This window comes from Sinocyclocheilus anshuiensis, unplaced genomic scaffold (assembly GCF_001515605.1).
Source record: "Sinocyclocheilus anshuiensis isolate Anshui unplaced genomic scaffold, SAMN03320099.WGS_v1.1 scaffold2874, whole genome shotgun sequence".
NCBI lineage: Eukaryota > Metazoa > Chordata > Actinopteri > Cypriniformes > Cyprinidae > Sinocyclocheilus > Sinocyclocheilus anshuiensis.
The window spans coordinates 149,667-163,568 of NW_015546292.1; the positions used below are offsets into that span (position 1 = coordinate 149,667).

General features: G+C 35.1%; 2 protein-coding genes across 2 annotated transcripts; both read right to left on the reverse strand.

Annotated features, from left to right (window-relative positions):
• Positions 1 to 2,608: 2,608 nt before the first annotated feature.
• Positions 2,609 to 5,186, reverse strand: LOC107701552 (C3a anaphylatoxin chemotactic receptor-like). The gene is made up of 3 exons (XM_016503591.1): positions 5,181 to 5,186; positions 4,621 to 4,709; positions 2,609 to 3,566 (listed from the first exon to the last, which is right to left on the reverse strand). Exons 1-3 carry the CDS (start codon positions 5,184 to 5,186, stop codon positions 2,609 to 2,611), a joined length of 1,053 nt encoding a protein of 350 aa, XP_016359077.1.
• A 721-nt stretch (positions 5,187 to 5,907) lies between these two features.
• On the reverse strand, positions 5,908 to 6,717 carry LOC107701553 (C3a anaphylatoxin chemotactic receptor-like). Its single transcript, XM_016503592.1, has one exon. The coding sequence runs from the start codon at positions 6,700 to 6,702 to the stop codon at positions 5,908 to 5,910; it is 795 nt and encodes a 264-aa protein (XP_016359078.1). The 5' UTR covers positions 6,703 to 6,717.
• Between the last annotated feature and the right edge of the window lie 7,185 nt (positions 6,718 to 13,902).

Genomic DNA, 13,902 nt, shown 5'->3' on the forward strand with positions numbered 1-13,902 from the left:
ATATATATATATATATTTAAATTCAAAGACATTCCAAATTTAAATATCACATTGAAAACATTGGATATGTAAATACTACTACCCCTCCTCCTACTACTAATAAAAATCTCACAAAATGATGCTCTTTGAGACTGCATTTACACATTTATGCTGTAATTGCTAAATTTTGAGAGGTGTTTAACGAATGTTGCTGATTGATTCTTACTGATTTCTTAAGGTTTGTTGTTAATCCACAATAGCTGCTTTGCACGTTCCTCCCTAACTTTAGTGTTCATGCAGAGGTGCGTCTGAACGGGACGAGTGTTTCTGTGCAAATCTCCTTGATCTTTGTCAAGCTTTAGCTTTATATAAGCAGTGAATCTTTATATCATTATAGGCTGATTTGTAGTTGTTACTGATAAGAGCCTAAAATGTGGTGTCATTAGCAAACTTGATGTAACTGCAGCTATCAGGCATCATCACAGTGGGTAGTGGGCATCTGCCTGCAGCAGAGGGTTACGAAATCAGTTTTGTTTTCTGTCCCATGATGCATATTATTAAGAGACTGATTTTTTTTTTTTTTTTTTTTTTTAACCAGTGGTTTAGTGGTGTAGACTACTTACTTTACTACAGCTACTTTGAAATATGGCTTCATAACACGTTCATCATTTTTATTTTTCACATAGGTCAATTGCAGCATCCAAAGGTCTAATATTTCCTAATTTCCACGTCGTGTTTATCAGTCAGCTCATTCAAAGTAAAGGCCCGTTTACACCATGAAAGATAACTATAATGATAAAGGGCTGCCAACTCTCATGCATTTAACGTGAGACTCATGCAATTAATTTTCTCAATTTTCTCACGCAGTGAAAAAAAAACAAAAAAAAACATCGTGGCGCAAAGAGTAGGCTAACAACCGCCGACAGACAAGACAAATGCACCATGCATTTTACAAAATTGTATGATTAAAACACAGTATCAGTCAGCTGACATTTTGCTAACGTTCTCATTGTTCCCATTAAAATGTTAATTCTGAATGGTCTCTGAATATTCAAAACGGCATTTTTTTAATGTTTTAAAACGTTTTTTATTTTGCTTTCACACCTGTAGATTGATTGCTTTGTTCCGAAACAGGGATTAAAATTATTACAATGTTGCTTTTTATTCTTGGTGCGGTTCGGTTCGCTTTCACAGGCAAAGTTTCTAAACGGACCAAATTTGTTAATACCAGTCACGCGCGAGTAAACTGTTCTCTCATTGGTCAAAGTTCCACGATTTATTTTCTGGAATTTCACTTATGCCGAGTTCACACTGCACAATTTTAGCCCGATTTTTCACTCTCCGACAGGTTTTGCGAAATCGCCGACAAATGCCCGAAATCGGAGGCAAATCGGTGCTCGTTCACGCGAGTGACAATCAGGCAGTGTGAATTATCAAAGACGCGATCTGAGGGAATCGCCGACGCGTCGCAGACGCCCATGAAATATTTGGCATGCTAAATATAGAGCTGTCGGCGATTCACAATCACGCTGTGTGAAATGAGTTCTGATTAGCAAAACAACAAAGCTAATGGTTTTAATGGAACGTATGTAATTACCCATCTTAAATTGTGATATAGCCTGGTTCGTTGGTACGTTGGATCGGATTGCTTTCTCACTACAACCGAACCGCTCCAGAGTAGTTCGGGGAGGAGTTATATGAAACGTAGTTTGCTGACCAGTGTTGCCAAATCCGCGATTGCCGCCAGTTGTTTTTTATTTCAGCAGGTTGAAGCGACCACAATAACTGATATTTAGGCCCTGGAATGTGAATTGTACCAGGAGAACCCCGCCAAAAAATGTTGTATTTTACCCCCGAAGCGATTTTTACTGGGGAACCCCCTCGAAAGCAATTGGGCTATTTTCAGGCTAGTTTTGAGTAGTAATTGGGCGGGTTTTGTAGAGAAAACCTGGCAACCCTGCAGCCAGGTTCCGAAACAACAGGCCAGGTGTGAAAGCACCCTATTTATTTTTTTTGGTTATGCAAACTTTATGGAAACATTCCATTTTATAAATGTGCAAACACTATGGGAACGTTACTTTTGAATGTTCTCTGAACATTCTGAAACTAATAGTAACATTTAAAAAAAAACTTTTCCTATATTTTGTCCCATATATCATTAGTTAAACTGATTAAATTGTCAACCAATATCTTTAGTTTTGTATTTGTACCAGAAATCATATTTTATTTATTATATTATATTTATTTGTTATTTATTTTTGTTGCTTTTTAGGGAAAACCCTTCAATACGAATTCGCTACTGTGAGAGCATAAAAATCCTTTAGGAAATTGCCATCAAATGCAGGTAAAACATTTGATACACTGTGGTTTTATTCAGAATAAAGTTCAAACAGAAATCAGCAGAACAAAATGAGCTTTTGCATATTTAGATTCATGAAAAGTTTCACAAACATATATAATGGTCATTAGCCTGTACTTGAAGAGATTGTCACTGTTTGGTTTTACAACACACATTATACACAGTCATGTGCCAAACATGAATTTTGCAGTTGCTGTTTTTTACAAGTTGCTTGATAAGGACTATAACATACTGGATTAGATCCAGGTTTATCATTTAGAGACCAGTTTTCTACATTTCTAACAATTCAGTTGGGTTTTCTTGTCCTGATCGTTCTTTTGCGTCTCCCTTAAAGTCCAGATGATCCTCAGCAAAAGCTGTCTCCAGCACCAGCAGCAGAGACTGTTTAAGCTTCTTCTTATACTCATCACACATGAACACATAGAGAATGGGGTTCAGACAGCTGTTGAGATGAACCAGGCAGATACTGACAGTCCTTGCTATCACAAGTACTGTTTGATCACTTTTTACTGCAGTTATTGTACACAAATTGCAAGCATGGTATGGAAACCAACATATGAAAAAAGACAGGATTACAGTTATAATAACCCGGAATGACCTGAGCTGCTTTCCCCTTTTGAGGCGTTTGATTCGTACTCCAATAGTTATGTATGAAGATGCAATGATCAGAAAGGGGATGAGGAAGCCCACTGTAAATTCACATGTGATCAGAGATGCACGAGTAAACATATGAACATTAAAGAAAGGAATGCTGCAGCCTATGGATGAAACCCACACAATTATGCAGATGATCTTGGCTTTAAGTAAAGTCCGTTTATTTTTAGCCCAAACAACCATCCATGTGCACAGGCATCGGTCCAGACTGATAACTACAAGAAACAAAATACTAGCAAACAGATTTAGTGTTAACATGATCTGGAGAATGTAACTCATGAAGTAAAGGTCCCACTGGCCCAAAAATGAGAGAAGATCTATGATTGAAGACAACATGAAGATGAAGTCTGCAATCGCCAAGTTGAGAAACCAAATGGAGTTGACAGTCGTCTTCATTCTGCAGCCAGTCAGAAATATGACAAGCCCATTTCCAATGAGACCCACTACAATGGTGGAAAACAAAATGCATAATGAAAAGATCATAAAGCTCATAAAATCCTCATGCTGCAAAATGGTGGTGTTAGCCGCTGTGCCTCTGGTCATGTTTTCAGCTTCAAAACTGGTGTTTTCTACACAAAGAAGAAAGAGGGAGAAAATACATTGAGGGCTGATTTTTGGGTCTGTTTCGGAATCATCATCTTATCATTGTGGTGTTTCTCATGTGCAAAATAATTTTTGCATGCAGTACCACACCAAAATGCCATTTTGTTTAACCTTCTGGTGATTAAAAACCTAAAATAAACCTAAAATAAAAATGTGTTCAGTTTTGTTCTCAAGTCATACTGATTAATCTTGATTTGATAAAGCGTCAAATGCATGAAGGACAGGAAGAACAAAAAAATATTATTTTTTCAATAAACGTACAAGTTTTCATTTTATGGCCGTAGAGTTGCAGAGCATGGATGGGTGATGTAAGAAGGATATTTAACATGAACTACAGTATTTAATTTCTGCTGTCTGATTTCACATTGAATTAAATGTTTTGTCTCGTCATGTGTGAGGGGTCAGTGTCTTTTTATACTATCGAGGATGAACTAGATATTGAAAAAAAAAAAACTCAAGACTTGTTTTTGCTGTGAAAATGTGGTTAGATTCAATAAAGAGAACCAATCAAAATTCAGAATACAAATATTACAATGCTGTCATTCCAGCAGTTAGCGGTTATATTTTGAAGACTGTATTTCAACAAATTCCCCTAGTGTCTGGCGTTGATACCAAAAGTTTATTTAATACCTACCTAATCTGTAATCTGTCCAGTTTTATTCATTTGAAGAATAATATCCATCTTCAATTATGATAAAAATGTTACAATGTTTTTATATACTCAACAACACTTTATATTATATTATATTATAATGTTTGAGTATAATCAAATTGGAAAAAGTCATTTCAACTAATTTGTAAAAAATCTTGCCTATTTGAATCTCGATTAAACTTAAACAATAAAGCTGAAATTGGTTTATTTATTTAACGTGTTAAGCAATGAAAAAACTTGTTTTGCCATGACTTGTTCATATAGATTTGACAATGCTCTGTATGTGTGTATTGATTGTACCTTACACAACTTTGCATTTAATACACTCTGAGAGTTATATAAAAAACGTAATATGAATAATACACATACCCATTTTTTGAGCTGTTGATTCACTGGGACAAGTCGGGTCTTGATCTTTCTCTGTCTTCTTGGTCCTGTTGGTTTTATACCAGACAGCAAAGTCTGGTATTACATCAATAAAGGCTGATTTGTTTGTGATAAGGGCCTAAAATGTGGTGTCATTAGCAAACTTGATGTAACTGCAGCTATCAGACATCGTCAGTGGGTGGTGGGCATCTGCCTGCAGAAGATGGTTGAGAAGCCAATTGTGTGGTGTTTTCTTTCCCATGATGCATACTTTAAAGAAGAGACTGAGATTTTTTTACTGGTGGTTTAGTGGTGTAGACTACTTGGTATCTTACTTTACTACAGTCACTTTGAAATATGGTTTCATAACACGTTCAACATTTTTATTTTTTAAATTCTGATTGGTCAATCGCAGCATCCAATAGCCTTATTTTCCTAATTTATACGGTGTCTATATCAGTCCGCTCATTCGAAGTAAAGGCCCGTTCACACCATGAACGATAACTATAATGATAAGGGCTGCACCAATGCAGTTAGCGTGAGCAATAGATTTTTCTCATGTCATACGACCATTTTCTCATGCAGTGAAAAAACATTGCGGAGCAAAGAGGACACTGACAACTGCTGACAGACAAGACAGAGCAGCGAGTTATTCTGACTAATCTGGAGGAGATACACAACTCTATGAAACTTTTTTATTTGTCATTTATATGCTATTTGTCTTGCTGCATTGCAGCTGTTATTTTACAAAATGTTATGATGAAAACACAGTACCAGTCAGCTGACATTTTGCTAACATTACCATTAAGTTCCCATTAAAATGTTACTTCTGAATGTTCTCTGAACATTCAAAACATTGTTTTTTAAAATGTTTAAAAAACAAAATTAGTTCTTTTTTTTTTTTTGCGAACTTTAAGGAAACATTCCATTTTATAATTTTGTGAACACTATGGGAACGTTCATTTTGAATTGTCTGTGAACTGTTTTACTCCGTGGGGTAAGACCTCAATACAACTGTCCCTTACCAGTGTATTTAACAACAATACAATGGAGGGAACATTTTTTTTGATACACTGTGGTTTTATTCAGAATAAAGTTCAAACAGAAATCAGCAGAACAAAATGGTCATTAGCCTGTACTTGAAGAGATTTTCACTGTTTGGTTTTACAACACACATTATACACAGTCATGCTCCAAACATGAATTTTGCAGTTGCTGTTTTTTTACAAGTTGCTTGATAAGGAATATAAACATACTGGATTAGATCCAGGTTTATCATTTAGGGACCAGTTTTCTACATATCTAACAATTCAGTTGGGTTTTCTTGTCCTGATCGTTCTTTTGCATCTCCCTTAAAGTCCAGATGATCCTCAGCAAAAGCTGTCTCCAGCACCAGCAGCAGAGACTGTTTAAGCTTCTTCTTATACTCATCACACATGAACACATAGAGAATGGGGTTCAGAGAGCTGTTTAGATAAACCAGGTAGGTACTGACAGTCGTTGCTGTCCCAATTACTTGTCGATCACTGGCACTCCAGTTATTTTCTACTGCAGTTATTATACAAAAATGTATAGCATGGTATGGAAACCAACATATGAAAAAAGCCAGAGTTACAGTTATAATAACTCTGTACGACCTGAGGTGCTTTCCCCAATTGAGGCGTTTGATTCGTACTCCAATAGCTATGTATGAAGATGCAATGATCAGAAAGGGGATGAGGAAGCCTACTAAAAATTCATATATTGTCAGAGATGTAAAAGTAAACATAAAAACTTTAAAGGAAGGAATGCTGCAGCCTATGGATGAAACCCACACAAGTATGCAGATGATCTTGGCTTTAAGTAAAGTCCGTTTATTTTTAGCCCAAACAACCATCCATGTGCACAGGCATCGGTCCAGACTGATAACTACAAGAAACAAAATACTAGCAAACAGATTTAGTGTTAACATGATCTGGAGAATGTAACTCATGAAGTAAAGGTCCCACTGGCCCAAAAATGAGAGAAGATCTATGATTGAAGACAACATGAAGATGAAGTCTGCAATCGCCAAGTTGAGAAACCAAATAGAGTTGACAGTCGTCTTCATTCTGCAGCCAGTCAGAAATATGACAAGCCCATTTCCAATGAGACCCACTACAAAGGTAGCAAATAAAATGCATATTTGAAAGATATTAAAGCTCATAAAATCCTCATGCTGCATAGTGGTGTTATGCGCTGTCCCTGCGGTCATGTTTTCAGCTTCAAAACTGGTGTTTTCTACACAAAGAAGAAAGAGAGAAAACATGTGATGGCTCATGAGCACCAGCTTATCATTGTTTCTCATATGCAAAATAATTGTTTTGTGCAGTACCACACACCGAAATGTGTTCAGTTTTGTTCTCAAGTCATAGTGAGTAATGTTGATATTCTGTTGCATGAAATGCATGGAGGAGAGGAGGAACAAAAAATTTTTTCTTTTTCAATAAACTGACAAGTTCTCATTTTATGACCATAGCAGTGCATGGATGAATGATGTAAGAAAGCTATTTAATATGAATTACAGTATTTAACATAATTTCTGCTGTCTGACTTAAAATTTAACAAAATGTTTTGTCTTGTCACTTTTGAGGGGTCAGGGTTTTTTTTATTGAGTATGAAACTTTTGCCACTGACCTCACGGTTCAAGTCCACTGCTGTGGCAATCAGTGTAGATGTACCAGATATTGACCAGAGTTTGAACAGATTCAATTTCATGACTTGATTTTTTACTGAAAAAATATTACTAATTGTGAGAGATGTATGTGAATGAACTGTGAATAAAAGCAATAATGCACAGAAACTGCTGAGTTTGGAAAACTATTGTAAAAAAGAAGAAGAAAAAACTTCTGTTTGCTGTGTAAATGTGGTTAAATTCAATAAAGAAGACCAATCAAAATTGAGAATGCAAATATTTCAAAGCAGTCATGCCAGCAGTTAGCGGTTATGTTTTGAAGACTGTATTTGGACAAATTCCCCTAGTGTCTGGCATTGATACCAAAAGTTTATTTAATACCTTCCTAATCTGTAATCTGTCCAGTTTCATTTATTTGAAGAATAATATCCATCATCAATTATGATAAAATTGTTACATTGTTTTGTATATTTTCAACAACACTTTATATTATATTGATGATGTGAATGTTTTTTTTATATATATATTTGTTTATTCTGTTGCTGCCTTAAATGTTTGAGTATAATCAAATTGGAAAAAGTCATTTCAACTAATTTTTTTTTTTAATCTTACCTATTTAAATCTCAAATAACTGAAACAATGAAGATGTTTTTTGACATGTTAATTAATGGAAAAGCATGTTTTGCCATGACTTGTTCATATCATTTTTTACAATACACTGTATGTGTGCATTGATTGTATCTTACACAGTTTTGCATTTACTACACTCTGAGAGTTAAAACGTAAAAAAAAAAAAAAAAAAAAAAAAAACCTTATGCATGGACCAAAAAAAAAAAAACCTTATACACTGAAACATTTAACAAAATGTTTTGTCTTGTCACTTTTGAGGGGTCAGGGTTTTTTTTATTGAGTATGAAACTTTTGCCACTGACCTCACGGTTCAAGTCCACTGCTGTGGCAATCAGTGTAGATGTACCAGATATTGACCAGAGTTTGAACAGATTCAATTTCATGACTTGATTTTTTACTGAAAAAATATTACTAATTGTGAGAGATGTATGTGAATGAACTGTGAATAAAAGCAATAATGCACAGAAACTGCTGAGTTTGGAAAACTATTGTAAAAAAGAAGAAGAAAAAACTTCTGTTTGCTGTGTAAATGTGGTTAAATTCAATAAAGAAGACCAATCAAAATTGAGAATGCAAATATTTCAAAGCAGTCATGCCAGCAGTTAGCGGTTATGTTTTGAAGACTGTATTTGGACAAATTCCCCTAGTGTCTGGCATTGATACCAAAAGTTTATTTAATACCTTCCTAATCTGTAATCTGTCCAGTTTCATTTATTTGAAGAATAATATCCATCATCAATTATGATAAAATTGTTACATTGTGATAAAGGCCTAAAATGTGGCAGCATCAGCACACTGATGTTTTTTACAAGTTGCTAGATAAGGACTATAAACATACTGACTGAAATGGTTACAGCTTTAACTGGTTTCAAGGGGGTAGTCGGCATATTCTAGTCTTTCCTGCCACACTAGAATGTTCTTGCTGTTTGATGCTGTCATTGGATGGGCTATGAAGTAAAAAGCAAACATCAATGGCTAGAAGCACAAAGACAAGTATGCACGTTCATTGTTTATCTTGATATTTCAGTTGCAATACGGATAATTGCTACCGGATATTTCAAAATGTAGTTCACTGAAATTGCGGTCATTCTAAGAACCACAGTTTTACTTATTCATTTTGACTATATCAAACTTAATTTTTCTTGTTGTGCGGATAATATATATAAATGTCTATATGTCTACACACACACACACAAAATAAATAAATAAATAAGTACATTGGCATAATATATATATATAATGTATTACAATTATATTGATCTAATTAATGTTTTCTTTAATGTTTGAAAGTGAAAAAAAAGTGTTGAAAGTGTATTTTTTCACATTTATATGAGATTTATTCAAACAGTGTTGTAAAGCAAAGGTGTTGTAAAGCAAAAGCAAAAACACATTTTAGTTAACACAAACATATATAATGGTCATTAGCCTGTACTTGAAGAGATTTTCTCTGTTTGGTTTTACAACACACATTATACACAGTCATGTGCCAAACATGAATTTTGCAGTTGCTGTTTTTTTTACAAGTTGCTTGATAAGGACTATAAACATACTGGATTAGATCCAGGTTTATCATTTAGGGACCAGTTTTCTACATATCTAACAATTCAGTTGGGTTTTCTTGTCCTGATCGTTCTTTTGCATCTCCCTTAAAGTCCAGATGATCCTCAGCAAAAGCTGTCTCCAGCACCAGCAGCAGAGACTGTTTAAGCTTCTTCTTATACTCATCACACATGAACACATAGAGAATGGGGTTCAGAGAGCTGTTTAGATGAACCAGGTAGGGACTGACAGTCGTTGCTGTCCTAATCACACTGGCACTCGAGTTATTTCCTACTGCAGTTATTATACAAAAACTTATAGCATGGTATGGAAACCAACATACTGTATGAAAAAAGCCAGAGTTACAGTTATAATAACTCTGTACGACCTGAGCTGCTTTCCCCACTTCAGGCGTTTGATTCGTACTCCAATAGCTATGTATGAAGATGCAATGATCGGAAAGGGTATGAGGAAGCCCACAGTAAATTCATATGTGATCAGAGACATATTGTCTTTAACCCTCATGTGGTGTTGGGGTCCTTTTTGCTCTGAAAAAATATGTTGTGACTTTGTTCACAAAGGGTATAACTACTTCTAAAAAATGTTTTGATAATTTTCATACTTTTCGAAAGGTGACAAAGAAAATGCATATTTCAAAGATATTAAAGCTCATAAAATCCTCATGCTACATAGTGGTGTTATGCGCTGTGCCTCTGGTCATGTTTTCAGCTTCAAAACTGGTGTTTTCTACACAAAGAAGAAAGAGAGAGAAAACATGTGATGGCTCATGAGCACCAGCTTATCATTGTTTCTCATATGCAAAATAATTGTTTTGTGCAGTACCACACACCGAAATGTGTTCAGTTTTGTTCTCAAGTCATAGTGAATAATGTTGTTATTCTGTTGCATCAAATGCATGGAGGAGAGGAGGAACAAAAAATGTTTTCTTTTTCAATAAACTGACAAGTTCTCATTTTATGACTGCAGAGTAGCAGTGCATGGATGAATGATGTAAGAAAGCTATTTAATATGAATTACAGTATTTAACATAATTTCTGCTGTCTGACTTCACATTTAACAAAATGTTTTGTCTTGTCATGTGTGAGGGGTCAGGTTTTTTAAATTTTTTTATTGAGTATATGAAACTTTTGCCTTTTGCCGCTTTATGTCCATTGCTGTGGCAATCAGTGTAGATGCACCAGATATTTATTTATTTATTTAAATTTATTTGAAAAGGGACCATGCACAATTTTAACATAAATATTTCCATTTCACGCATTGTACCGAATTTAGCCAATGGATAGTTTTCATATTGACCAAAGTTTGAACAGATTCAATTTCATGACTTGATTTTTACTGAAAAAATATTACTAATTGTGAGAGATGTGTGCGAATGAACTGTAAATAAAAGCAATAATGCACAGAAACTGCTGAGTTTGGAAAACTATTGTAAAAAAAGAAGAAAAAACTTCTGTTTGCTGTGTAAATGTGGTTACATTCAATAAAGAAGACCAATCAAAATTGAGAATGCAAATATTTCAAAGCAGTCATGCCAGCGGTTATATTTTGAAGACTGTATTTCGACAAATTCCCCTAGTGTCTGGCGTTGATACCAAAAGTTTATTTAATACCTACCTAATCTGTAATCTGTCCAGTTTCATTTATTTGAAGAACAATATCCATCTTCAATTATGATAAAATTGTTACATTGTTTTGTATATTTTCAACAACACTTTATATTATATTGATGATGTGAATGTTTTTTTTATATATATATTTGTTTATTCTGTTGCTGCCTTAAATGTTTGAGTATAATCAAATTGGAAAAAGTCATTTCAACTAATTTTTTTTTTTAATCTTACCTATTTAAATCTCAAATAACTGAAACAATGAAGATGTAATTGGTTTATATTTTTTTGACATGTTAAGTAATGAAAAAAACATGTTTTGCCATGACTTGTTCATATCATTTTTGTATCTTACACAGTTTTGCATTTACTACACTCTGCATCAAAAAAAATGTAATATGAATAATACACATACCCATTTTTTTGAACTGTTGATGTACTGGGACAAGTGAGTCTTGATCTTTCTCCGTCTTCTTGGTCCTGTTGTGTTGACAAACTGTTGGTTTTATACCAGACAGCAAAGACTGCTATTACATCACTAAAGGCTGATTTGTCATTATTACTTATAAGCAGGGCCGTGGTGGCCCGGTGGCTAGAGCCACTGCCCCTTTGCCCTCATCGGCTGAGTTGCCCCTCTCACCAATCCCCCCATCACCACAGCTCAAAGCTGTCTGTTACCGCTCCGCTAAAGATCCGCTGATTCTGCTAATCCACTCCGTGTTTCCTGCCCGCTCCGCAAGCTGCTAAAGGCAGTTCAACATTGCAAAAATGAATTCAAAGCTCCAGCAAGCCAGCAGGTAAATCATCATTTAGAATATTTAGCAGTTTGTCACACTTTAATTCTTGTAATTAAGTACATTTCCCATTATAATTACTTGTCTTGATACTAGTAATCTATAACACATCATATTTTATTAAAACCAAAATAATAGTAGGCCTATAAATAGTTTAAAAAATAGTATACATTTTCTAAATTAGTTGGTCCTCAAGATAAGGGAAAATGACGCAGAAGTACAATGAAAGTATCTATCCTATCCTATCCAAATGAAAGTAATCGTATCATTTTAAATGATCAGAATGTATCTATGACAAAGGGTTCTAAAAACAAAATGCTTCTTATAAAAAAAGTGTTCCCATGGCTCAGTTTGCCCCGGGTTAGCGGTAAGTTGACCCGAGTCGAGTCAGTGAGTAAGATGCACCATCTGGGTGTAGAATGATCATCCGACTGAATCTGACTCAAACCCATGTGAAATAAATAATTTAAAAACTAATTTAATAATTTCCTTTTACAAACAGTCATATTTCTTTTCTTAAAGTTAACTTTAACAACATAAAACCAACCAAATGAAGTTTAAATTTCAATATTTAATTGTTCGCATTTCTGAAACAATAAGTTGAACACTAAAGTTGTAGCCTTCCTAAATACAGACTAAACAGAGAGTTTGTTGGCCATTAGTGACTACAGGTGGAAAAATATATCTGATTATAATGTGATGAAAAGCATTTTCTGGTTCTTATCAGAGAAGGGTTTGGTGCACTTGCACACTGTCCCTATCAAATAAACGGCAAATAATATGATAAACTAAACCAGTAATATATCACGTTAAAATACCATTTTATAATTAACTTAACTACAGTGCCTTATGGTGGGGTAAGTTAAAATGCTGACACAATTAACCCCACAGCATTTGGCTCACTTTGCCCCATAGCAGCCATTTTGGAAGAAAAAAAATTCTACTGTAGCTTACCAGTTCAGGCTAATATTTAGCTAAATGATTTGCATGGTTTTATATGTTGCTAAATCACCTATATGTATCATAAATATTTTTAGACCTGGGTAAATTTGCTTTGATGTAACAACCATTACATCTGTTATGCTAAAAGTTTACTTTGACAAGCCAAAAAACAGTTTTTAAAGTAAATGGGTGCCTTCCATTACCCCTATGTGTTTCCAGTACCCCAATGATGGGTGGTTCCAAAATACATCGTCACATGACAGTTGTACAGATGTACAGTTGCCAAGAAACAGGGGGTGGGTCAACTTACCCACTGGCTCAACTTACCCCACTCTCCCCTACTTCCATTGAAGATGAGGCAGAAGCAGGCTCAGAGAGTGAGGGAGAGCCCCCTCTTATTAAAACATCTACAATAATGTCAGTTATTATAGAGTGTGCTGTCTTCTCTTTTAATTATTTGTAACAACTGGATAATTTGTATTAACAAGCACCCACCCTCCTTGTGCCCCTTTTTTTAGTTTGGGCCACTGCCCCTCAAAATGTCTGTGCACGGCCCTGCTTATAAGGGCCTAAAATGTGGCAGCATCAGCACACTGATGTTTTTTACAAGTTGCTAGATAAGGACTATAAACATACTGATTGAAATGGTTACAGCTTTAAAGGGGTCATATGATGTTGCTAAAAAGAACATTATTTTGTGTATTTGGTGTAATGAAATGTGTTTATGCGGTTTAAGGTTCAAAAAACACATTATTTTCCACATACTGTACATTATTGTTTCTCCTCTATGCCCCGCCTTTCTGAAACGCGTCGATTTTTACAAAGCTCATCGGTCTGAAAAGCAAGGTGTGCTGTGATTGGCCAGCTATCCAGTGTGTTATGATTGGCCAAATACCTCAAGCGTGTGACGGAAATGTTACGCCCCTTACCATATTGTGATGATGCCCTGTCAGGCCGGAGCGATGATTCAAAAACATGAAAACCCATTATAAACGAGGCATTCGTTGCATCCAGTGGGGACATAATTATGGATTATAATGACTTATACTGTCTTTTGCCGCATAAACGTAAAACCATGTCTGCATTTGTGATCGGAGAAATGA